Source organism: Phodopus roborovskii, unplaced genomic scaffold (genome assembly GCF_943737965.1).
Source record: "Phodopus roborovskii unplaced genomic scaffold, PHOROB, whole genome shotgun sequence".
Taxonomy (NCBI): domain Eukaryota; kingdom Metazoa; phylum Chordata; class Mammalia; order Rodentia; family Cricetidae; genus Phodopus; species Phodopus roborovskii.
Genome location: NW_026125444.1, coordinates 16128824 through 16152724, shown reverse-complemented (window position 1 = coordinate 16152724; position 23901 = coordinate 16128824). Strand labels below are relative to the sequence as shown.

The following is a 23901-nucleotide window of genomic DNA, read 5'->3' as shown; positions in this document are numbered from 1 at the left end:
GTGTAGCCCTGGCTGCCCTGGAACTCACTGTGTCTCTGAGTGCTGAAATTAAAGGTGTGTGCCACCACCATCCCAATATATGGCCCTTTAAGGTGGGTTTATGAGCTACACTAGTTATGTTCAGGGATGAGAAAGGAATGCTCACACATTTGATACAACAGAGCTCAAGCTCAATGCCGCAGGCATTCCAGCTCTACATAAATTGTTTTTTAAAACATTCTTTTTCCTTTTTCTTTCTTTTCTTTTTTAGATTTCTGAGACAGGGTTTTTCTGTGTAGCCCTGGTTGTCCTTGAACTTGCTCTATAGACTAGGCTGGCCTAGAACTCAGAGATCCAACTGCCAGCCTTATTATTACTATATTACTACATTTTTGCTGCCAGGCTTGGTGTTACACACCTTTAAACCTGGTACTTGGGAGGCAGAGGCAAGTAAGTAAATCTCTGTGAGTTCTAGGCCAGCCTGGTCTACAAAGCAAGTTCAAGAACAGCCATGGCTCTGTTAAAAACTTGTCTCAAAAACAAAGCATATAAATAAAAATAATCTTGTTGGAGGAAAACAAGATGCTTTCAGGAAAATTAGTATTATCTTTGAAAGCTATTTTCAGTTTTGCTGAAATTTCTGGCTCTTGGCCAGAGCAAGGATGTAGGAAGAAGAATAGTTCTTGCAAGCAGAATATAGAAAATCACAAAGAATGGACGTTAACATGGGTGGAAAGATCAGGAATTATGAGAACAAGAAAGGTTACTATGGTGATGGGGCTAATGGTTATATGCTAGGCTGATCTTGTAAAATAGGGCTAGTTACTGAATCATCAAACCTTTGTGGAATAACTGAAGGCTCTAAAGAGAAAGCCAGAGTATGAAAGAAGTTTCTCACAGGTCTTGGCCCACAAGGAAATAGACCCCAACCCTGGAACAAATTATTCCAGATGACCAGCCCTATCTAGGTCACACCTGCTCAATGGACAGTCTGGGGTCTTTCCAAGTCATTCTGTAGTTTATCCTTTAAAGAACAGGTCATACCTGGGTGATCTCTCAAACATGAGATCATACTTTGTAATTAATCACCTTGTGCCCCATGCATGTATGCTGATTTGTGGTTTGTCTCTATAAAAAGAGAGCCTAAACCCTTTGAGGGATGTGCAGCTTTCTCCGAGATTTCTGACACCTGAGTGCACTCATTCAATAAACACCTCTTGCTTGTTGCATCTCCTGGTTTTGGTGTTTGTGTAGCAGGGCTCTCCCACTGGCCCATTAGAACCCTGAAATTAGGGTCTTACATAACCAAATTGTGGAGTAAGAATTCCTTTGTCCCTTCCTTTTTGGAAGCAGGGCCTTCTTATAGGGTTCTGGCTGGCCTGGAACTATGTAGATCAGGTGGCCTCAGACTTGCAGAGATCTGCCTGCTTCTGCTTCCCAAGTGCTAGATCTATAGGCCTCAGGGTCCAGTGTTTGGCACAGTGCCGGAGTCAGAGGTCCGTAGAAAAAGTCCTCTTTTTTTCACTCTTCCTACACACCAGTCATCCAGCTGGAGGTTTTGGAAGATCTCACGCAGATTTCTTCCCAACAACTTCATTTACCTCAGTACTAAGACTGGGTCCATTCCCACCTCCTTATCTACTGCTCTATATTTAATAAAAAAAAAAGTGATCGCTGGGTGCTGGTGGTGCATGCCGTTAGTTAGTTCCAGCATTAGGGAGGCAGAGGCAGGAGGAAGATTTGCTTATGTTATGTGTATATATGTGTGCCTGTGCGTATGTATGTATACCGTGTTCATGCAGGTGCTCAGGGAAGCCATAAGGGGGCATCAGATTCCCTGGAACTAGAGTTACAGGAGGTTGTGCTAGGTGTCAGGAACCAAACCCACGTCCTCTGCAAGAGCAGGCAAGCTGACAGTACTCTTAACCAGTGAGCCACCTCTCCAGGTCTCCACCTTCCCTTTGAAAAGAAACCTTTAAAGGGTTATTTATTTAATGTGTATGAGTGTTTTGCCTGCATGTATGTATGTGCACCATGGAGGTTCAAAGAAATTGCCGGAGCTCCTGGAACTGGACAAGGGATGGTCATGAACCACCATGTAGATGCTGGGAACTGAAACTAGGTCCTCTACAAGAACAACAAATGCTCTTAGCTGCCAAGTCTTCTCTCTAGGCCCACTCCCTTTTGAAAGGTAACCTAGGCTGGCCCTGAACATCATAGCTAAGACTGGCCTGGAGTTTCTAATACTCCTGAGTGGCAGAGGCATCAAAGAGATCCTCAATGGGCCAAGATCCTGAACTGGCCTCCTTTGAAGCATGCATAATCATAATTTTAAAATTATAGGAAGGAGCCAGGCATTGGTGGCTCACGCCTTTAATCCCAGCACTCGGGAGGCAAAGGCAGGTGGATCTCTGTGAGTTCGAGGCCAGCCTGGTCTACAGAGGGAGTTCCAGGACAGCCTCCAAAGCTACACAGAAAAACCCTGTCTCAAAATAAAAAAAAAAAAAGAAAATTATAGGAAGGGTGTGGGGCTTAAGCTCAGTGGTAGAGCACTGGCGTCAAGGTCTTGTCTTGGTTTGGTTTGCCAAGTGGCACAGGACAAATGAACAAACAGTAAGACAGGAAAACAACTTGCTTGATGTCAAACTCTACTCAGAACCAGTTGTGTCTAGCAAGGGGTGTGGCTCAGGGATGGAGTGCTTACCTTGCTTGTGTGAAGCTATGGGCTTGATCCCCAGCACGGCCAACAACAGCAAAAACCGTGTAAATCTCTTTTTGCTGCAGTTCCTAGTAATATTAAAGCAATAGTTAATAAAAGTTTGCTAAACAAAAGAGGATGGTGTCAAAGCTAAGGGCTTCTTCCACTCATAACAATCCTAAGAAGAGTTTCAAGTTATTTGCTGTCAGCTGAGAATTGCTGTTTCCTTCATCTCTGCTAAATCTGGAGAGATGTCGATTTCAAACCCTTTTATTGTAGTGGCTCACATGTTTAATCCAAGCACTTGGGAGGCAGAAGCAATTGGATTTTTTGAATTGCAGGACTACATAAAATCCTGTATCAAAAAAGAAATTCTTAGCTGAGCAATAGTGGTGCACACCTTTAATCCCAGCACTCAGGAGGCCGAGAAAATTAGATCACCTGGCCTACAGAACGAGTTCCAGATCAGCCAAGGCTGCACAGAGAGCACCTATCCTGAAAACATATGTACGTACATACATACATACACACATACATACACCTATATATATGCTAGTTCATCAGAGAGAAGCCACCTACGTTCAGTCTTAAACATTATGATCATTCTCTTTCTCTCTCTTTTTTTTTTTTTTTTTTTTTTTTTTTTTTCATGACAGGGTTTCTCTGTAGCTGTCTCGGATCTAGCTCAGTAGCCCAGGCTTTCCTCGACTCATAGAGATCTGCCTGTCTCGGCCTCCCGAGGGCTGGGATTAAAGGCGTGAGCCACCAATGCCCCTCCCTATAATCACTCTTAAATCATTTTAGATAACCAGGAAGGGGTGGGGCCTGAAGTCAATATTTGGAGAGGCCAGAGGGGCGGCTCTTAACCCAGAACGGAAGTTCCTGAGCCTTCAGACGCGTGGGGACACAACTGAGGGACGGACCAAGATGGCGGCTCCCAGCGAGGGCCCGCTGTTCGCCGCGGGTATTGAAAAGACTTGGGGTGCAGTTGTTCGTTCCCCTGAAGGGACACCCCAGAAAGTTCGACAGCTGATAGATGAGGGAATTGTCCCGGAAGAGGGAGGCACAGAAGCGTAAGTTCCCCAGGCTGTGGTTTGGGCGCTGGAAATTGCTGTGGCTTTGGGAACTCGGGCCTGGAACTGGGGCGGGGGCGCCGGCGCGGGCGCGGCGTGCGGCAGCTTCAATCCGTGGCTTGGTGGCTGGGGTCGAATTCTTCCTGGGATGTGAAAGACGCTGGGCTTCTCTGATTGCTTGGCTTCGGTAGTCTCCGGATGTACCTGATGCTGCATCCCTAGTGAACTCTTGTGAAAGGCCATTTTTTTTTTTTTTTTTTTTTTGAGGGAGAAGGAGATGAATAAGCAAACCTGAATACTAATTAGGGTTCATGCGGTGGGTTCTCACAGTCTGAGGACGCGTAGGAACCCCTTTTCCGAAGAACACTCTTAAATGCATGAAGCAAATGTAGACGGGATCATAAATGAAACCAATTACACGGTATCAAGAAGGGAAGTAAAGGTGGTGGCATACCCTTTCCCTCCCGCCGTCCTTCCTTAATTAATTAGTTAATGCTGGGCCAGGAGTACAGCTAGCCCAGTGTGCACTGAGCCCAGGATTTGATCCCTAGCACTACATTAAGCGGACACTGGAAGTACACAACTCTGAGGTGTGCAGGTGGAGGCAGAGCGGAGGTTCTGAAGTTTCAGGCCAACTTGAGGCCCTGTCAGAGAGAGATGTGGGGAGGGGGAGGGGGACAAGAGAGAGAGTTAAAGTAAATATTTTTTTCCCTTGGTGACAAATTCACAGATACTGCTCAGACTACAGTGGGTTTGGCTTCTCTTAACCTTGAAATTGAAGCCATACTATATTTCTCAGAGATTTATGAAATAAATATTATGTAATTGCCATCTAGGTTTAGGGGTCTTCTGATCCCCCACCCCCTAAGAACTCCTTCTTCTTGAGGCTCTCTGTAAGTGTCTGAAGAAGATTCTTGGAATTATTTCTTTTTCTTCCAAGTCGTAGTTATCGGTGTTATCTTACTGCTAAAGAAGTTTCTAGCTGAGCATAGTGGGTTGCACTTGCAATACCAACACCTGAAAGTCTGAAGCAAGAGGATTGATGTAAATTCTGGGTCAGTTTGTTATGTAGTGAGTTCCAGGACTAGCCTGTGTTACAAAATGAGACCCAGTCTCTAAGAAACAAACAAAGCAGAGATAGTCCAGGTGGCTCAGTAGATAAAACCCTTGCTGTGCAAACCTGATGTTTGAGTTACCTCCCTGAAACCTACTTAAGGGTGGAAGGAAAGAACTGACTCCTGAACGTTGTCCTTTGAACTCTGGAGGCATGCCATGCTATTCAGACTCACACTCATAGATCGATCACACAATGCATGCATTAGAGGCACTTGCCAGTAAGTCTGGTGACCTGAGTTCAAGTCTTGAACCCACATAAAAGTGGAAAAAGAGAGATCTGACTCCACAAAGTTGTTCTTTGACCTCTGTACATGTGCCCAGGAGCATTCATTCACATGTATATCACACATGCACACACATGCATGTGCATACACAATAGTAATCCCAACACTAGAGGATGAAGCAGGAGGATTGCTGTGGATCCCAGGCCAGCCAGGTTTAGAGAGATGAGACTCTGTCTCAGGAAAAGAAAAAAGAATTTTTTTCCTCTGAGGTGTTTTAAATTGTACTATTATTAGTCAAAACCTGAATCCTTGAAGGCCTTATTTTGTATTTACTAAAGTTTTACAAAATATTATTGGAGAACTGTGAATGAGCTAGGAGGGTCTGGCTAAACTTTAAAGAGTTGTGACTTCCAGATTGAAGAATTTAGAATCTATGTAATGAATATTATGAAGAAAATGCTGTATTAAGGAGAGGAATGGCTTGACTAAAATGGTGACAGTTGAAATGATTTTTAGAAACTTAAAATCTAGTTTGGGTTTGATATGTAATATGTGTAGAATAGCTAGACTCAGCTGAGCGGTGGTGGCTTGGGCCTTTAATCCCACTGGAGGCGGAGGCAGGTGGATCTCTGTGAGTTCAAAGCCAGCCTGGTCTACTGAGCGAGTTCCAGGACAGGCTCCAAAGCCACAGAGAAACCCTGTCAAAAAAAAAGAATATCTAGACTCAGAAGATTTAAGCAAAATAATAGAGACCAGATCAGTAACACTCCTACTACTTGGTTTCAGAAAGGACACATCTGCCACATTCCAGCCAGTCAATGGATCGCCTCAAGCAGAACAGCCCCCATTGGAATCTACAAGCAAAGAAGCCTTTTTTCACAGAGTGGAAACCTTTTCTATATCCTTTTCAGTTAGTGTAAGGGGTAGCCTGTTGCAGAATTGTTACTGTAGAGTCCTATAGTGCACACTTGGATCTTTTGTGTTTGCTTTATGTGTGTGGTGTTTTGCCTGTGTGTGAATTACATGTGTACAGTGCCCACAGAGTCCAAAAAAGGGCATGAAATCATATAGGTCTTTCACTAGTTTGGTTAGTGTTGCCTCAAGATATTTTGTTATTTATGGCTTTTATAAAGGGTGGTATTTTTCAGATTTCTTTCTTAGCCAGTTTATAATCTGTATGTAGGAGGGCTGCTGATTTTTTTTGAATTAATCTTGTATCCAGCCACAATCCTAAAGGTGTTTATCAGTTGTAGGAGTTCCCTGGTAGAATTTTTGGGTTTGTTTTTTCAAGGCATGGTTTCTCTGTGTATCCCTGACTGTCCTGGAACTCACTCTGTAGACCAAGTTGGCCTTGAACTCAGAGATCTGCCTATTTCTGCCTCCCCAGTGCTGGGAATTGTAGGAGCCATTTTATTTACTGTCTGCTAAAAATGTGTTCAAGTTTTACTTGTGCTTGGTTTTCATGTGTGTTGTTTTTCTTAACATGAATACTCTTTGAAATGGGCAGGGAAGCCCCCTGAGCTGTCTCCACTTATCTGTGCAAAATACGGCTGGGTCACTGTTGAATGTGATATGCTCAAGTGCTCCAGCTGCCAGGCTTTCCTCTGTGCCAGTTTACAGCCGGCTTCTGACTTCAACAGATGTAAGTATAAAGTACAGATCACATTTACTCCACCCTCAAAGGCACACGAGCTGGTAATGTAGCCAGCGGTAGAGCACTAGCTCAGTATGTACATACAAGGTGCTGGGCTGGCCATCTGTCTGAGTGAAGAATGGGCCGTATTATGTATGACAAGTGACGCTATTAGCCTCAGTTCCACTATGGAGTGGCCTTGATTTTGTGCTTTCTAGATAGACAGCAGTATGTTTACCTTTTAATCCCAAGTTTGGACTTTCAGAGCAGAGAGGATACTCTGAAGGCCCATACTTTGGAAAACCCTACCTTCCAACGCACAACATGCCTCCTTTGTACCAACAAAGGATCTTAATTTGGAACTTTTTGGGGGGTAACAATTAAGATGATTTAATTAAGGGCTGGAGAGATGTCTCAGAGGTCAAGAGCACTGGCTGTTCTTCCAGAGGTCCTGAGTTCAATTCCCAGCAGCCACATGGTGGCTCAGAACCATCTGTAATAAGATCTGGTGCCCTTTCTGGTGTGTAGGCATACAGGTAGGCAGAACACTATGTACATTATTTAAAAAGTAAATCTTAATTTAAAAAGGAAGAAAGAAAGAAAAACCCATTTTGCCAGACAGTGGTGGCATACACCTTTAATCTCAGCCAACCAGGCAGATCTCTGTGAGTTCAAGATCAGCCTGGTCTACAGAAAGAACCCATTTGTTTGCTTATTTGTTTTATAAATATTTTTTTAAAAAAAGATGTGATTGCCATATTCATCTTTTTAAAGGTGTCCTAATTATTTTAAATGTATGTGTGTCTAGGTTTGTTCTCCTAAAGACTCTTGGCTCTTCGGATTTAGATATATAATAATTGCTATTTCTTGTGGCTTTCAGATAAGGAACGATGTGCTGAGCTCAAGAAATCTTTGTGCAGTGCCCATGAAAAATTCTGTTTTTGGCCAGACAGCCCTTCTCCAGGTACACATTCCAAGGATTTCCATTACCGTTTCTCCTGGGTCATCGCATTTCTAATAATGCCCATTTTCTTATGAAAACCTAATCTTTGAAGTTGTTCTCTTTTCTTCCTTTTGTGCTTTTTAAGATCTTGCATTTATTTATTACTTAACTTCCCCAGCTTTGTCCCACCAGCTCTGTGTGTGTGTGTGTGTGTGTGTGTGTGTGTGTGTGTGTGTGTGTGTGTAGCCTTTTGACTCTTCACAAGGGCCCTTCCAGGTAGATATTATGAACTTAGTTGTTCTAGGCAGGAGAATTAAGAGTTAGATCAGGAGGCAGAGGCAGGTGGATCTCTGAGCTGGAGGCCAGCCTGGGCTACAGAGTGAGTGCCAGAGATTATAACATGAATTAGAGAGAAGTCATATGATTTCCCTGATTCCAAACTCTCTCCCACAGTAATGAGCAGCCCTGTGTTCTGCCTTGGCTTCCTTTGGAAGATACATGAGTGATACGAGCAGTGGCAGTTTAACAGGGTTTGGTAACCACAGAGCTCTGAGACTTCCAACTCACCATATACCAAATGAAGGTGATACAAACCTGCAGCTTTCTTCCAGTAAATCAGTATTGTGTAACAGCACTGAAGTAAGGGTAAACCCAAGCCTGCCCCAGCCAGGATCAAGAGAAACCAGATCCTATGTCCTCCCAATAGTAAGGGCCCTACAGGGCAGTCTTTCTTACATCTGGGACTACTGATAAGTATACAGAATATTGCTGAAGAAGAGAGCTCAGAATGTACTATCAACTGGGATTTTTAGGGAAAAAAAATATTTAACAGTATATGTGTACTCACACACGTATTGAGGTCAGAGGACAACTTACAGAAGACTTTTCTCCTTCCCCCATGTGGAGCCCAGGGATTAAACCCAAGTTCAACTTGGTGGTGTGGGCCTTTACCCACTGAGTTCTACTGGCCCTCAGCTGGGATTTTGGAGGGATTTTCTTGTTCAGCTGGCACTTCTCTGCTAAGTAAATGGGTTCAACAGCAGAGCCCTCTGGTGGGGACTCTCTCCAAGTCCAGGTACAAACTTGCTCAGCCTTGAGGTTTCCTGACAGTGCTGATCATTCATCTGTGTTGTGGTTACTGGTCAGTGTAGTCCGGGTGTGTTCTATTTTCAGTAGGAGGGCTCAAGCTTCTTCCAAGGTCGATGTGGCTAGGCATATTCTATGACCACAACAGAAAAACCAATCAGAAATGATTAGATTTCTCTCTCCTGATGAAATCATTGTTAACATGAAAGTGTCTGTAGCACAGGAGTTTTCTTTCCATCTCTGGCTTATTTTCTTTCCCCTGTGAAGTGTCGCACAGCTCAGTCCTGTGCAGATGTGAGGTTCTCTGACCAGCCACTGAGGCTCTTTCGGGGGTTTGCCGGAGAGCTGTTGGTGGTTCCTAGCTCCTGTTATAGATGCTCTGTTTTCTAGATCCTCTCACGACTTGTCTCTCCTTAAAGAACTTAACTCCTATCTAGAGCTCTTTGATGGTGACTCATTTTCAAATACCTCATTAACACTTCTGCTTAATGTTGTTATAGGCGCCTGGCACTCAGCAGTGCAAAGCTGAACTATCCACTATCTAAAGGTTTGCCCTGACCTTCCCATTCAGTTATTTCTGCCAGAAACCTGGAAGCCATTTTAATATCTTTATGCTTTTCTTTTTAAAAATTTTTTTAAAAATTATTTATTACATATATTAATTATACGTCTTTGCATTTAGTGTCCTCAGGCCAGAGGAGGGTGTCGGATCTCTTGGGACTGGAGTTACAGTTGTTCAATGCCATGTGGTGCTGGGAATCAAACCTGGGTCCTCTGGAAGAGCAGCCAGTGCTCTTAACCACCGAGCCATCTCTGCAGCTCCCCCTCCTCTTTTTTTTTTGCTTGTTTTGTTTCAGACAGGGTCTCACGCTGTCACCCCGGCTGGGCTGAAACTCAATATGTAGACCAAGCTAGCCTTGAACTCAGTGATCTACCTACATCTGCCTCCCAAGAGGCGTAACTAAGAATGCGCCAGGCCCACGCTGGAGAGGTGGCTCAGTGGTTAAGTTCACTTGGTACTCTTACTGAGCACCTGGGGTCCGCTCCTAACCATCTGTAACTCCAGTTCCAGGAGCTCTTTCGTCCTCTTGTTTGCCACAGGCACCAGTCATTTGGAGAACATAACAGACATGCAGGCAAAATACTCACATACAGAAAAATAAAACACATAAAATTAAAAAAAAAGAAACTTTTTAAAAAAGACATCACCATACCTGGCCACTGTTTTCTTTTTCTTTCCTTCCCTTTTGGTTGTTTATTTTTGTTGTTGTTGTTCTTTGAATATTTTATGTGTATGTGTGTGTTCCTAAATGTATGTGGCTATACTACGTGTGTGCAGGAATCCTGGGAGGTCAGAACAGGTACCAGATCACCTGAAACCAAAGTTACAGACAACGTTGGGTGCTGGGAACTGAGCACCCTGGTCCCCTGCAAGATTAGTCAGCACTCTTAACTGCTTGGCTATCTCTCCAGCCTATAGGCCCACTCCCCATTAAGAGGCATTATAAATGCTCAGCCAATAGCTCAGGCTTGTTACTAGCTAACTCTCACATTTTAAATTAACCCATTTATATTAATATACACTCTGCCTCATGGCATTATCTCTCTTTCATCTTGTGCCTCCTGTTTTCCTCTCAGTCTGGCTAGTGACTCCTGACTCCACCCCTTTTCTTCCCAGTGTCCTTAGTATGGTTCTCACGCCTAACCTTACACTGCCCATCTATTGGCCAGTCAGCTTCTTTGTTAAACTAATCACAGTGACATATATTTGCACAGTATAAAGGAATATTCCACACGTACCCACTCCTTTTATTTGTTTGTTTGTGGTTTTTGTTTTGTTTATTGGGTTTTTGTTTTTGAGATAAGGTCTTATTATATAGCTCTGGCTGTCTTGGAACTTACTATATAGACCAGGCTGGCCTTAAACTCAGAGATCCATCTACCTCTGCCTCCCAAGTGCTGGGATTAAAGGTGTGTGCCACCATGTTATTTTTCTTATTACCAACCTTATTCTTTCTCCAAAGATCTCAGATACAGCTTTCAATAGTATCATCTTTAGTTTGGCTTTTTAATATCCAAGTAACTTTTATGTAGAGAAAGGAATACCCACACTGACTTATACTCCAATGCTTAATTTATGTGTATTCCTAATAAGTATAATTTGTTGGAGTTTGTTTTAGTTTTTGAACTACCACCCAGGCAGGCCTTATACTTAGCACAAAGTTGAGGATGGTCCTGATCCTATATCTTCTGAGTGTTGGGATTGTAGGCATGTGCCACCATGACCTGGCTAATAATTATAGTTTTTATGATAATTTTTTAATATTCATTGATAAATCACAAATTTACTAGAACAAATTTTTAATATATATGCATTCTTTAGACTGCATACAAATATATTAATTATAAAGCATATTTAAACTTACTGTAGAACTTGTTGGCACCCTGCTTTTCTTTTTTTTTTTTTTTTTGAGACAGGGTCTCACTATGAGTGTACTTCTGGCTGTCCTGGAACTTGCTCTGTAGTAGACCAGGCTGACCTAAAACTCAAAGAGATCCACCTGTCCCTGCCTGAGTGTTGGGATTAAAGGTGTGCTCCTCCTCCTCCACCACCTCGATATACCCTGCATTTTAATTAACCAGATTAGAAGGAACTTTTCTTCATCTTTCCTATGTAATCTCTCACTTTCTAAATGTATTTTCCCAGCATTCAGGAACACAAGAGGATTGTTGTACATTTGAGACCAATCTGAACTTCAGTATGAAAACCTACCTCAAAACAGCCCTACAAATGCTTCTCTGTGTTTTGTTTTTGTTTTTAAGAATAATTTATTGAAATTGCCTACAGGGGGCCAGGCTGTGGTGGTGCACACCTTTGATCCCAGCACTCGAGAGGCAGAGGCAGACAGATCTCTGTGAGTTCGAGACCAGCCTGGTCTACAAGAGCGAGTTTCAGGACAGACTCCAAAGCTACAGAGAAACCCTGTCTCGAAAAACCTAAAACAAAATAAGGAAATTGCCTACAGGGGAACAGGGTTCTGGGAAGTAACTAAAATGTTTCCTGCTCATTTTTTGTTGTTGGGCTTTTTGTTTGTTATTATTGCTGTTTTCTTTTTTTGAGACAGGGTTTCTCTGTAACTTTTGGAGCCTGTCCTGGAACTCACTTTGTAGAGCAGGCTAGCCTGGAACTCACAGAGATAGCCTGCATCTGCTTCCGTGCTGGGACTAAAGGTGTGTACCACCAATGCCCGGCTCATTTTGGCTTTTGAGAGGCAGTCTTGACATGTAGTTCCAGATGGTTGGCCTAAAGATTACCATGTAGGATCAGGCTGTCTTCTTGAACTTGTCACAGTGCAGGTTTGGAGATGGCAGGTATGCATCTGCCCAGCTGTATTTTCATTCTTTGTTGTTTTTTGTTTGTTTGTTTTGTTTATTAGGAGAAAGCCTTGTGTAGCTCAGACTGTCTTTAAACTTGAGCCGGTCCTCCTGCCTCAGCCTCCTGAGCATGCAGAGTACAAGTGTGCATCACTGTCTGACTTGTGTTTTTAAATAATTATGTTTGGAAAATGTATGTTTTTGGGTGTTTTGCCTACATGCATTTCTGTGTGTCATGTGTGTGCCTGGTGCCTGAAGAGCCCAGGAGAGGGCTCTGGAACTGGAGTTAACATGTTGACAGTTGTGAGCTGCCATGTGGGTGCTGGTAACCAAACCCAGGTTCCCCTGCAGGAGCAAGTGCTCTTAACTCTCAAGCCATCTCTCCAGCCCCCATGCCTGGCTTTTTACATGGATTCCGGAAATCCACATTTAGGCCCTCGTGCTCAAAGCAGGCACTTTACTACTGGAGCCATCTTCTTAGGCCAGAATTGGTGCCCCCCTTCCCTGTGAAGATGATCTCTCCTATTCTCCCCATTTCTTGGTTGCCTGTAATTCTTTGTGTAGGGCTGAGGCCTCCTGATCTCCCCGATTCCTCGATAGCATGTCTGTTGTCTAGGCAGCCATGTTTGTGAGACAATGGGTGTATCTTCTCTGACATCTCTAAAAGACACAATCCCACAGCAAATTTCTGTTCTTCTGTCTCTTCTAATCTTCCTGTTCCCTCTTCAGAAGTGATTCCTGAGCCTTAGGAGTAGTGTTGTAGATGTGCCAGTCGAGAATGGGTTCCACAACTCTGCATTTTCATGGATTATGATTTTCCGTATTGGTTTCTTGTCTTTAGGAAGGGTGAGGACTACACTTATCTGTGGGTATTAGGACAAATAGTTAGAATATAGTTATGGATTGTGATGGTTTTGTAAAGTGATGGTTGTAGGTTCCCCTTCAAGGTCCATGATTTCACTAGCCCAGGGTACGTGGCTAGCTTGCTAGTACCAGGCATGATTTCTTTTTTGTTGAGTAGGCCTTAAAAGGTATGTGTGCCATTGCTGGGCCCTTGGGGTTACGGTGCCATACTGGTCATTGTTGTGGTTCATAGGCATCATAGCTGAGTAGGACTATTGCTTTCTTCCCTCCTTCGGAAGTTTGCATGGCACTTCCTGAAACCATGAAAGGTAGTCCTCAAGAGGGAGGCTTTTACATTAGCTCCAGCTTGGGCCTCTGGGTCCTATGTCTGAATTGCATGTTGTCTTCAGCAATAGGAATTTATCTTCTACTTCACCTCACGGTGAGTTATCTGCAGTTTGATAGTTGTTATAAAATATTGTTTCTTTAATTTCTGTCTGCTACATCTAAACTTCTATCTCAGTACTTGTTTTGATTCTTCCCTGGCTTTTCCACAAGTAATCATTTTCTACATATGCAAAAGTGCAAAGAATAGTTTGTAATTAACTGCTTTCCACCTGTCACCAACTTCATTAGTTATCAGTTTTTAGCCCATCTTTTTTCCCCAGTAGTGCTGGGAATGGAACCCAGGACCCTGCCCTTACGCGGCCAGTGTTGTGCCTCCGAATTACACTCTGAACCCCTTCTTCTAGACAGCTTGTTTCTTTGTTCCTCACAACCTCAACACTCTCTGCATTGTTTAGATGTTCAGTCCTAGGGGCTGGAGGGATGGCTCAGAGGTTAAGAGCACTGTCTGCTCTTCCAGAGGTCCTGAGTTCAATTCCCAGCACCCATGTGGTAGCTCACAACCATGTTTAGTGGGATCAGATGCCTTCTTTTGGTATAAAGTTATATATGAGATAAAGCACTCATATAGGTAAAAATAAATTTAAAAAGTTCAGTCCTACTTACAGGACTTTGAATATCCCCCTCTTTCTAGGCAGGTACCAAATTGCAGGTAGCGTTTGATTGGGATGGGACTTTGTGTATGCATCTTAGGGCTGGGATTTGGTTTGGTTTGAACCTGTACAGATCTCTGTGGGCTCATATATACATAAAACAATAGTTTAATATCAACTATCCATTTTACATTTTTCTCATTGCTCTATTCATGGTCAAATTTTTCATTCCCAGTTTATTTTTCCCACAGATAGATTTGGGATGTTGCCATTGGGTGAGCCTGCTGTTCTTGTCAGTGAGTTCCTGGACCGGTTTCAAAGCCTTTGTCATTTAGACCTCCAGCTTCCTTCCCTGAGGCCAGAGGACTTGAAAACTATGGTGAGTTTTTGTTGGCTAGTGTGCTTTTGTATGTAAGCCTTCATTTGACTGACAGGAGATGGGAGTATTATGAAGAGAAGTCAGTGCCTGCCAGAAAGGCCGTAGTGAATGAATGACTTTATTTAAACTTTAGATAGGGATCTTTAAATGGCTTTGTTTTTTCAGGACAGGGTCTTGCCCTAGAACTCACAGAGCTCCACCTATTTCTACTCTGCCTCCAGAGTGCTGGGGTAAAGGCCTGCACCCCCACATCCAGCCCTACTAATTCAATTTTATCTTGCTTTGTTATTTAAGCTGCTTATTGCATATCATTTTCTAGTGCTACAGAACAAGAAATTCTCCTCTGGTGACTAGAAATGCATTTGTAGTGAAGACATGCTGTATTGAAGGCAGTAAAACCTGACCATTTGCTTTAAGTTGACACTCTGTTAGGGAGTCTAGCACTAAGTAGTTAACCTATGTTTACAGTGGCACACACGCCTTTAATCCCAGCACTCAGGAGGCAGAGGCAGGTGGATCTTAGTAAGTGATAGGCCAGCCTGGTCTACAGAGTGAGTTCCAGGACAGCCAGAACTGTTACACAGAGAAACCCTGTCTTAAAAAAAAAAAAAAAAACAGGAAGGAAGGACACCCTGACCTTCACCAAGGTAGCGCCCCCCCCCCCCCACACACACACACACACACACCTTAGTGCCTTATTATCCACAGGCCAAAAATCAAGGCTGTCAAGTTTGTTCTAGCAAAAGTAAACTCAGTGCTTGGTCAAGGCACAAAGAGTAATCTTTTTATTATTTGAGTTTGAAGTTCACAAGTTTCAGACAAAATCTGCAGTTGGTAAGTTGAGAGCCATTTGGTACTCAGAAGGAAAGCTTCTATCTCCTTCAGTCATCAGTTTAGGAAGTTAGGTTCTGTATGGCACCTTAGTGCCGTCCTATAGCATGTCTGCAAGTCATGGTGCTTTGTTGTGTGTGTGTTTGTCTGTGTGCAGCGTCTGAATCCCGGAGCCGCTTTCTAACCCGAGGCGCTTCCTTGCAGTGCTTGACTGAAGACAAGGTCAGTGCTCTGCTGCACCTGCTGGAGGGTGAGCTTGATTGCCAAACTGATGGGAGGAAGACTACAAGCAAATGGGGCTCAGACATGCAAGTCCATGTCACTGCCTGTGTTCTTTCCCTGTGTGGCTGGGCATGCAGGTCAGTACACGCTGCCTAGGAGCATGAACAAAGTGACTGTTACCATTTACAAACCACATGTTTGCAGAGAGAACAAAAAGAAATTAGGGGTCTGGAGAGATGGCTCAGCGGGTAAGAGCACTTGAGTGCTCCTGCAGAGGTCCTGAGTTCAATTCCCAGTAACCACATGGTGGCTCACAACCATCTGTAATGGATTTGATTCGCTCTTCTGGTGTGCATGAAGACAGAGCACTCATACATGACATACACAATAAACAAATCTCTGAGAGAGAGGCAGGGGCCGGGGAGGGATAGAAGTGAGTAAGAATTAGCATAAACGGGAAGGCATTCATGGTACTCACACCTGAGCTTCCTTGTGCAGCCGCCTCCTAGCTGGGAACCTGTGTTCCCATAAACAGTGCAGCTCTTTCTAAAAGTAAAGGAGCATAGTGTCCTATTTTTAGAAAGGAAGAAAATTAAGTTTACTTGACAAGAAATAGCAGAGGGGACGCCATCCGGAGCCCCTAGCCCCACATTGGCATTTCCATTCCAGCCTAGTTTGTAATGACAAACTCTCTCAGAAAAACGACTGCCAGAACCAGTCTGCTTTACTTTAGGGATTTGCTTTTTACATGTATTTTGTGTGTGTGGAGAGGCCGCACGTGCATGTGCCATGGCGTGAGTGGGGGGGGGGGGTGGTCAGAGGAAACTTGGAGGACTCAGTTCTCCTGCCCTGTGGGTTCTAGATTGAACTCGGGCTTGGTGGCAAGTAGCTTCGCCTGCTGAGCCATCTTTCTGGCCTTGATTCCTTTTATTAAAAAGATCTTTTTAAAAAGAGAGCATGAAGCCGGGCGGTGGTGGTGCACACCTTTAACCCCTCGGGAGACAGGCAGGCGGATCTCTGTGAGTTCGAGTTCAACCTGGTCTACAGAGCTAGTTCCAGGACAGGCTCCAAAGCCACAGAGAAGCCCTGTGTCAAAAATCAAAAAGTAAAAAAAAAAAAAAAAATCCATACTTCACAATATCTGTGCCAGCAAGAGCATACGAAGAGCCTAAGATGAGAAGGTAATATGGGGGTTGGGGGACGTCAGGTCCTAAGATCAGGGCTTTAAGAGTTTATGGTTCTCAGCCCACTGTAGAGACTGTTTGCTGAGATAAAACAGAAGTCATTGCACTTAGTCACATGGAAATGTCTCCTTTAAAAACACCCCCTTTCTTTCCCTTTCCTTCCTAGCTCTTTGGAACCTACACAGCTTTCCCTGATAACATGTTCCCAGTGTATGAGGAAGGTCGGTCTCTGGGGCTTTCAGCAGATCGAATCATCCCTGACAGATCTGGAGGCTTCCTTTGGCTTGACTAGCTCCCCCATTTTGGGCGTGGAGGGTCGGCCTGAGCACTTCCCTCTAGTGCCTGAATCTCCTAGACGGATGATGACCCGAAGCCAAGACGCCACAGTTTCTCCCAGCCCCGAGCAGGTATTCGCCTCTCTAGGGTAGGGTGCCTCTGTAACAGCAGGTTGGAAACTGGTGGTAGGCTTCACTTTAAACCCTGTCAGTGAGACTATCCTATCACGTTTCCCTTCACAGATGGAAAAGCTAAATATGTTATAGAAGCTAAGTATAGAAATACAATAGTCTTTGGAGAATTTAGTTTTGTAGGTGGTTGAAATACTAAATTTATATAACAAATTCTAAAATACTATGTTGCACATGCTTCTAGGATTACTCAGGCTAAAGCTATTAAGATCATTCCTATACTTCCATTGGCTTTCTTTTTCTGCAGTCTGAAAAAAGCCCAGGTCCCATTGTCTGCCGAACTCGGAGCTGGGACTCTTCCAGTCCTGTTGACCGGCCTGAGCCAGAGGCAGCCAGCCCCACCACCAGGAGCCGGCCAGTGACCCGAAGCATGGGAACGGGAGATTCTGCTGGCTTGGAAGTCCCCTCCAGCCCTGTCCGGAAAGCCAAGCGAGCTCGCCTCTGTTCTTCTGGGAGCTCAGTAAGTCTATCTTTGTAGATGGCCATGTCAGCACAAGTAGCAGAAGGTACCTTTACGCGCATCGGGGAGAGACAGGGACAGGCCCTCCCTGGATTCTGGCCAAAAGTAAATTTCGTGAGCGTAAAGACGGGACAGTTCATACTTGAGAGGTAGAGACAGGATCACGGGCGCGGAGGCCATCCTCCACTACTTCTGAGTTCAAGACCAGGGTGTGCTACGTGAAGCTGATGAGAGCTCAGTGGGTACAGGTGCTTGCTACCTGCTGTGCATTCCCAGACTCATACTGCACACACAAGCACACAAAATAAAGAGGAGGCGGAGCCAGAGTGGGTGATCGAAGGGGAGCAGTTTGGAGTGGAGTCTGGAGGGGCCCTAAGTCCTTAGACTAGGACAGCAGTACAGTAGGGCCACTGATCTGATGAAGGGGACTTTCTGGATTCCCCTCCCTACCTGGTCTCATACTGTGTCTCAGGCTGGCCTGGGACTCACTACGTCCCTAGGCTGGCCGCTTGCTTTGGAGTTGGGATGATAAGCATGACACTTGACAGGTAGCTTGTTTTGTTGTTTTGTTTATCTTTATTTTTTGAGACGGGGTGTCTATATAGACCAGACTGGCCTCAAACTCACAGGGAGTTTGAAGCCAGCCTAGTCTATACAGCTAGTTCCAGGATGGCCAGGGCTACACAAAGAAACCCTGTCTCAAACCACCACCACCCCCAAAAAAGAGAGAAGGTTCAATAGCTTAGGGTGGTCACACCTGTAATCCCAACCCTCCAGAGGCTGAGGATGGGCAAGTTCAAGGCCATTCTGGGCTGCACATTGACACTAACCCTGTCTCAACAGCAAGGGGCCAGAGTTAGAGATGTATGGAATGGGGGGGGGGGGATGAAAGGACAGTTTAAAGAGCATGTTTGGGAGGCTGCAGTGGGACAGTGACCTGACCAGCCTCGGCTACACAACGTGGCTTTCATCTGAAAACAGGAAAGGTAAGGTAGCAATGGAGACAAGGCAGAAGTGTAGGATTGTGTGACTGTGAACTTGGATGGCTGCACGCCTCCCTGACCAGACCCAGCATCTACCCTAATAACACTATGCCTTTCTTTCTCCCTCAGGACGCCACGCCCCGAAGCTTCTTTGATCCCACCGCTCAGCATAGAGATTGGTGCCCTTGGGTGAATAGCTCCCTGGCCAAAGAATCCAGGGAGAATGGGACAACAGCGGTGGATGCCGGGACCCCAGCAGAGCCGGGCTGGAAGGCTGTGTTGACCATCCTGTTGGCCCACAAGCATTCTAACCAGCCAGCGGAGATGGATGCCATGGTGAGAGGGCCTTTGCCCAGTGTGTGTGCATCACTGGTTGTCTGTGGGACGAGCAGCAGAGGCTGGCCCTGTAGTTAGAGCCCCTGCCTGCTCTCTGCCCTGAGTCAGCTGAGGTTCATTCTGTGTTCAGGAGCAAAGCACAGAAGGGGTTCGGCCTGTCTGAACTGCTTGGCATATGGCATTTCATGACTTTCTGCTAGATTCTTTGTTCCTCCAGCTGAAATGACTCCAAGTAGGAAAGGAATACAGCAACAGAAATAGACGAATGGGCAGCTGTCTCAGCCTCGTGTTACAGCACAGCTGCCTTCTGTCAGTGGCCGTCACGTGCGTTTGGAGTCTGGCCAGCTAACTTAACTGTTTGGGGCTCTGGACCCTGATGCCAAACCATAGGTTTTTGTTTGTTTGTGTGTTTGTTTTGTTTTTCGAAGACAAGGTTTCTCTGTGTAGCTTTGGTTTTATTTCCCATGTCGGCGTGTTACTTTGCTCTTACAAAGGCCAGACACTTGCTCTTACAAAGGCCAGACACGTGCTCTGGACCAGCATTAGTTCTCAGAGTCAGAACCGTTGCCATTACAGACCTAGGTAAGTGCAAAGCCATCAGAGACATCTGGGAAAGCAAGATTGGAAGTGAGAGTGTACACATAAAGGAAGCCAGGGGGCTGGTTTCGTGTTTCTTTCCAGGCTTAGATCCACATTTGCCCGTAGCCTAGCATAAATGTAACCATTTCTGACCTCTATGCCTTCCATGGACCAAGTAAAAAAATAATTTCCTGCCATGGTTCCTAAATTCATGGTGGTCAGGTCACAGGATTTCCACCAGAGGGAGCTATAATTATACCAGAAGCCCAATACAGCATATCATTAGTGCCCTCAATAATTAACTAAAGGAAGGGTTTCCAAAAATCTGTCTCTTTTTTTTTTTTTTTTAACTTTAAAAATATTTAGGTCAGGGGACTAGCAAGGTGGCTCACTCAGTAAGGGAGCTTGCTGCCAAGCCTGAAGGCCTAAGTTCAATGCTCAGAACCCCTGTAGTAGATGGAGAAAACTGACTCCAGGAAGTTCTCCATGTGGCCTACCTTGGTATGCATGCACATGCACACACTAAATAAATACTGAAGTGTAATAAAAATGGTTAATGTTTAGGTCAGACGTGGCAGTAAACACCAGCAATGCTAGCACTCAGAAGGCTTAGGAAGAAAGATCACAAGTTGGAGGCCAGCCTGACCAATACAGGAGACCTAATCTCCAAAAAGAAAAAATATAGAAAGACAAATACTTGACTCACCACTCAAACTGGAGATACTGAATCTATTTCTGTCCACAAATTCAGCACATAATGTTTTAGCTGGTTTTTTTGTTTTGTTGTTTTTTAAAGATGCTTCTCAGTTGCCAGCCATGGTATACAAACCTTTAATCCCAGCTCTGTAGGAGGCTGAGGCAGGCAGATGTCTGAGTTGGAGGCCAGTGTGGTCTGCAGAGTGAGTTCCAGGCCAGCTAGGGTGACATAGTGAGAACTTTCTCGAAAACCAGCAGAAAAGCCCCTCTGTCACTGTCATGTTAAAAACTCAGAAGCCTCGCAGGTTTCGTCATGTGGGTACAGAGTGTAGAGTTAACTCACAATTGGTCGGTTTAAGTTCCTCCTAGGCAGCTTTTAGCCTCGCTGCTTTGGCTGGGTAATAGAGGGATGAGTGGGGCTATGTGTGGAGAACACGGAGCTTATAGTGTTTTCTTCAGCTTCGTTTCAGCTTTGTCAGTGAAGTAACTAAATTCCCCTCGGTCCTCTGAGTACCAGTATGAAGTGCCTTCTGGAACTTTACTTTATTGAAACACCCCCCCCCCAAAAAAAAAAAAAAAAGGATATGTCTGTCGGCGGTGGTGGTTCACAACTTTAATCCCAACATTCAGGAGGCAGAGGCAGGAGGATCTCTGAGTTCGAGACCAGCCTGGTCTACAAGACCTAGTTCCACAGAGAAACCCTGTCTGGAAAAAAGATACTTTTTTTGTTGTTATGTGTTTGTTTTAAGATTTATTTTAGCTAGGTATGAGCACAACTTTAATTCTAGAACTTGGGAGGTAGAAGCAAGTGGATCTCTTGAGTTCAAGACTAATCTAGTCTATGGAGAAATTTCCAGACAACCAGGGCTACACAGAGAAATCCTGTCTAAAAAAAAAAAAAAGATTTGTGTATATGAATGTGTACCATGTGGATGCTGGGAATTACAGATGTTTGTGAGCCACCATGTGGATGCTGGGAATTGAATTCAGGTCCTCTGTAAGAGCAGCCCCAGTTTTTATTTTGTTTTAAAGATTCATTTTTAACTATATAAAGGGCTCTGCCCCTCCTCGGTTTTGCATGTGGGTATGTGCACATGAGTGCTGAAGCTGGAGTTACACATGGTGGTTAAGGCGCCTGGTGTGTGTGCTGGGAAGCAAACTTGGGTCCTGGAAGATCAGTTAAGTTCTCCTAACTGCCGAGTCATCTCTTCAGCCTCTTTTTGTTTTGTTTTGTTTTTTCTAGAAAAAGATAAGAAACAGTTGTTATTTTTAAGGCTGGTAAAGGCATTTAACCACTGAACCTGATGACCAGAGTTTGATCCCAGAACCCATAGGGTGGAAGGAGAGAACCAACTCCAGCAAGTTATCCTCTGACCTCCACACACATCATCATATGCTTACCTGTACACAAAAAAAAAAAAAAAAAAAAAAAAAAAAGGACATGCAATTTTCAAAAATGTAAAGAGGAGCCAGGCGTGTTAGCATACCCTTTTAATCTCAATACTTGGGAGGCAAAGACTGGTGATCTGTGATTGTGAGGCCAGCCTGATCTACAGAGTGAGTTCCAGGAAAGCCTGATCTACAGAGTGAATTCCAGGAAAGCCTGGTCTACAGAGTGAGTTCCAGGACAGCCTGGTCTACAGAGTGAGTTCCAGGACAGCCTGGTCTACAGAGTGAGTTCCAGGACAGCCTGGTCTACAGAGTGAGTTCCAGGAAAGCCTGGTCTACAGAGTGAGTTCCAGGACAGCCTGGTCTACAGAGTGAGTTCCAGGACAGCCAGGGCTACAGAGTGAGATCCTTTGGAGGGGAAGGAGAAGCTAAATAAATAAATTTAAGGATGATAAGGAGACAGCGGAAATGGCATGTTTCATAAATTGAGGGTTATCTTGCTAAATATCCTTTAGTGTCACTGAGACCCTGGCCAGACAGAATTATCTGCCCTTATCGCCACTCAAAGACAGGTAGAACCGAGTGTTCTGATTGACTGAGAACTTTTCTCTTCAGTGAGTCGTGTAGTCTCCCTGTAGCCACTTCTCAGAAAATCTCAGAACATTTCCTAGCTATGATCAAGAAGCAATGAGCCTTTCTATTTTTAGTTCTGTTGACTGAAGCATGAAGCTCAGAGAGCCAAGAGTGAGTGTAAACTCTTTGGTGGTCATTCAGTTCTCATAGGAAGTAGCTGGGTCCAGTTAAACATCCTGAGGAAAAGCCTCTGCAGAATGAGTGCTGCGCTCAGGGCGGATGAGTGCCATTGTCACAAACAAAGATGAGGACAGATGAAGATACATAGGGGGACAATATGAGCTCCGCTTTGGAGACGCAGACTGTTAGCGGTGACTGACAGTAGAGCGCAGGCTTCTTGGTTTTGTTTGACTTTAGCTGTGCGTTATGTTTATAAAAGTGAGTTTTTATTCAATCTTAGATATGCCTTGCTCATATCTAAGGAGGAATTTTCCAAGGCAGCCCTAACCCTATACCTGTCTTTTGTCTCTATGAAGGAATGTAATTCTGATAATAAGCTTTTTTCTACCCACAGAGTCTGTCTGAAAAGTCAAGGAAAGTGCTCCGAATATTCCGACAGTGGGAGTCCTTATGCTCGTCCTGAAAATGCTCCAGACAGAACTGATGAGGGTGACTTAAAAAATGTCAGCTGACTCTGCTTTTCGTCGTTCTGGTTTAATTGCAAGTGCAAAGACTTGCCACCTGCATGAAGAAGAGGAGACAGTTGCCATGCAGGGATGAGGACAGGGTGAGACACAGTTCTGTCAGAGGACTGTGGAGTTCTAAAACCAGCTGCAAGACCAAGGCTCAGAACACCCATTCAGCAGCTTTGCTCCGGGCACAGTGTCCTGAGAGAGTAGCCCAGGAATGTGACGGTGTGTGTTAATAAAGTGTTTGCTAAGATTCTTGCTGCTAGAGAATTATTTTCTTCCTCCCTGGTTCCCCAGGGAGGAGCTTTCTTAGAATTTAACTTTGGTTTGTCATTGGGATCTTATCAAAAAACCAGCCTAGGTATTGCTTAGTTGTACCCCAAGAAGAAAATTCTTGCAATAATAAATAATATTGCATCTATACTTTCCTTTAGTTAATGCCTCTAAGAAATATGACTTCTTTACTATAAATTATGTCCAACAAAAACTAGCCCCTGAATTTCATTTACCAGTCTATATCCAAAATTTGTAGTTAGGGGATGGAGGTGTGAGTTGCTGGTTAAGCATGTCTGGACTGGACAAGGTCCTGGGTATGTTCCCAGCATGCCCTGGCCCAGGTTTCTATTGTTCCAAACATGTTTTCTTCACATATGATTTGTCTAACAGACTCTAGGAAATGTGAAGTACTAAGTTACACCAACATAGTGACTCATGCTTGTTCTCCAGTTATGTGGAGGCTGAGGCAGGAGGATTATTGGGAGTTTAAGGCTAGCCTGGGCTACAGTGTGAAATCCTGTCTAGAAAAGAAGGCCAGGTGGTGATGGCCCACGCCTTCTGGACTGGGGAGTGGGGAGAATTTCCAGGGTAGTACAGTGATGTGTTCTGCATGGCTTAGTCCCGGAAACTTGACTGGGCCAATGAGAGAATGAAGAAGAAGCAAACACAGCAGTGTAGAGAAACGCTGGGATCCCGTGGGCTACTCACGCCCTGGTGGAGCAGTGCCGGCCTGTACAGAGCAGCCTCAGCTTAGAGTCCATGGGAGCAGGAAGCCGCAGGTGCTAGTTTGTGCACAGACTGCCAGCGTTTGCACTCTGACTAGAAGCCCTTGTCACTCCCATGGGTCTGCGGCAGTAAGGAAGCACATT

General features: G+C 44.6%; 1 protein-coding gene across 1 annotated transcript; it reads left to right on the top strand.

The window, feature by feature from the left end:
* The first annotated feature begins 3576 nt into the window (after positions 1-3576).
* On the top strand, positions 3577-23009 carry Zc3hc1 (zinc finger C3HC-type containing 1). Its single transcript, XM_051175839.1, has 10 exons — positions 3577-3750; positions 5877-5988; positions 6582-6732; positions 7604-7687; positions 14220-14347; positions 15383-15537; positions 16751-16991; positions 17299-17511; positions 18624-18830; positions 22642-23009. The coding sequence occupies exons 1-10, from the start codon at positions 3605-3607 to the stop codon at positions 22708-22710; spliced, it is 1506 nt and encodes a 501-aa protein (XP_051031796.1). The 5' UTR covers positions 3577-3604; the 3' UTR covers positions 22711-23009.
* Positions 23010-23901: the final 892 nt, after the last annotated feature.

Excerpts from the sequence above, each read along its gene's own strand:
- Zc3hc1 (XM_051175839.1), top strand. The coding sequence starts at position 3,605 with ATGGCGGCTCCCAGCGAGGGCCCGCTGTTCGCCGCGGGTATTGAAAAG. Across the intron at positions 3,751-5,876 it reads GAAGAGGGAGGCACAGAAGC|AAAGGACACATCTGCCACAT; the intron begins GTAAGTTCCCCA and ends ACTTGGTTTCAG. Across the intron at positions 6,733-7,603 it reads GGCTTCTGACTTCAACAGAT|ATAAGGAACGATGTGCTGAG; the intron begins GTAAGTATAAAG and ends TGTGGCTTTCAG.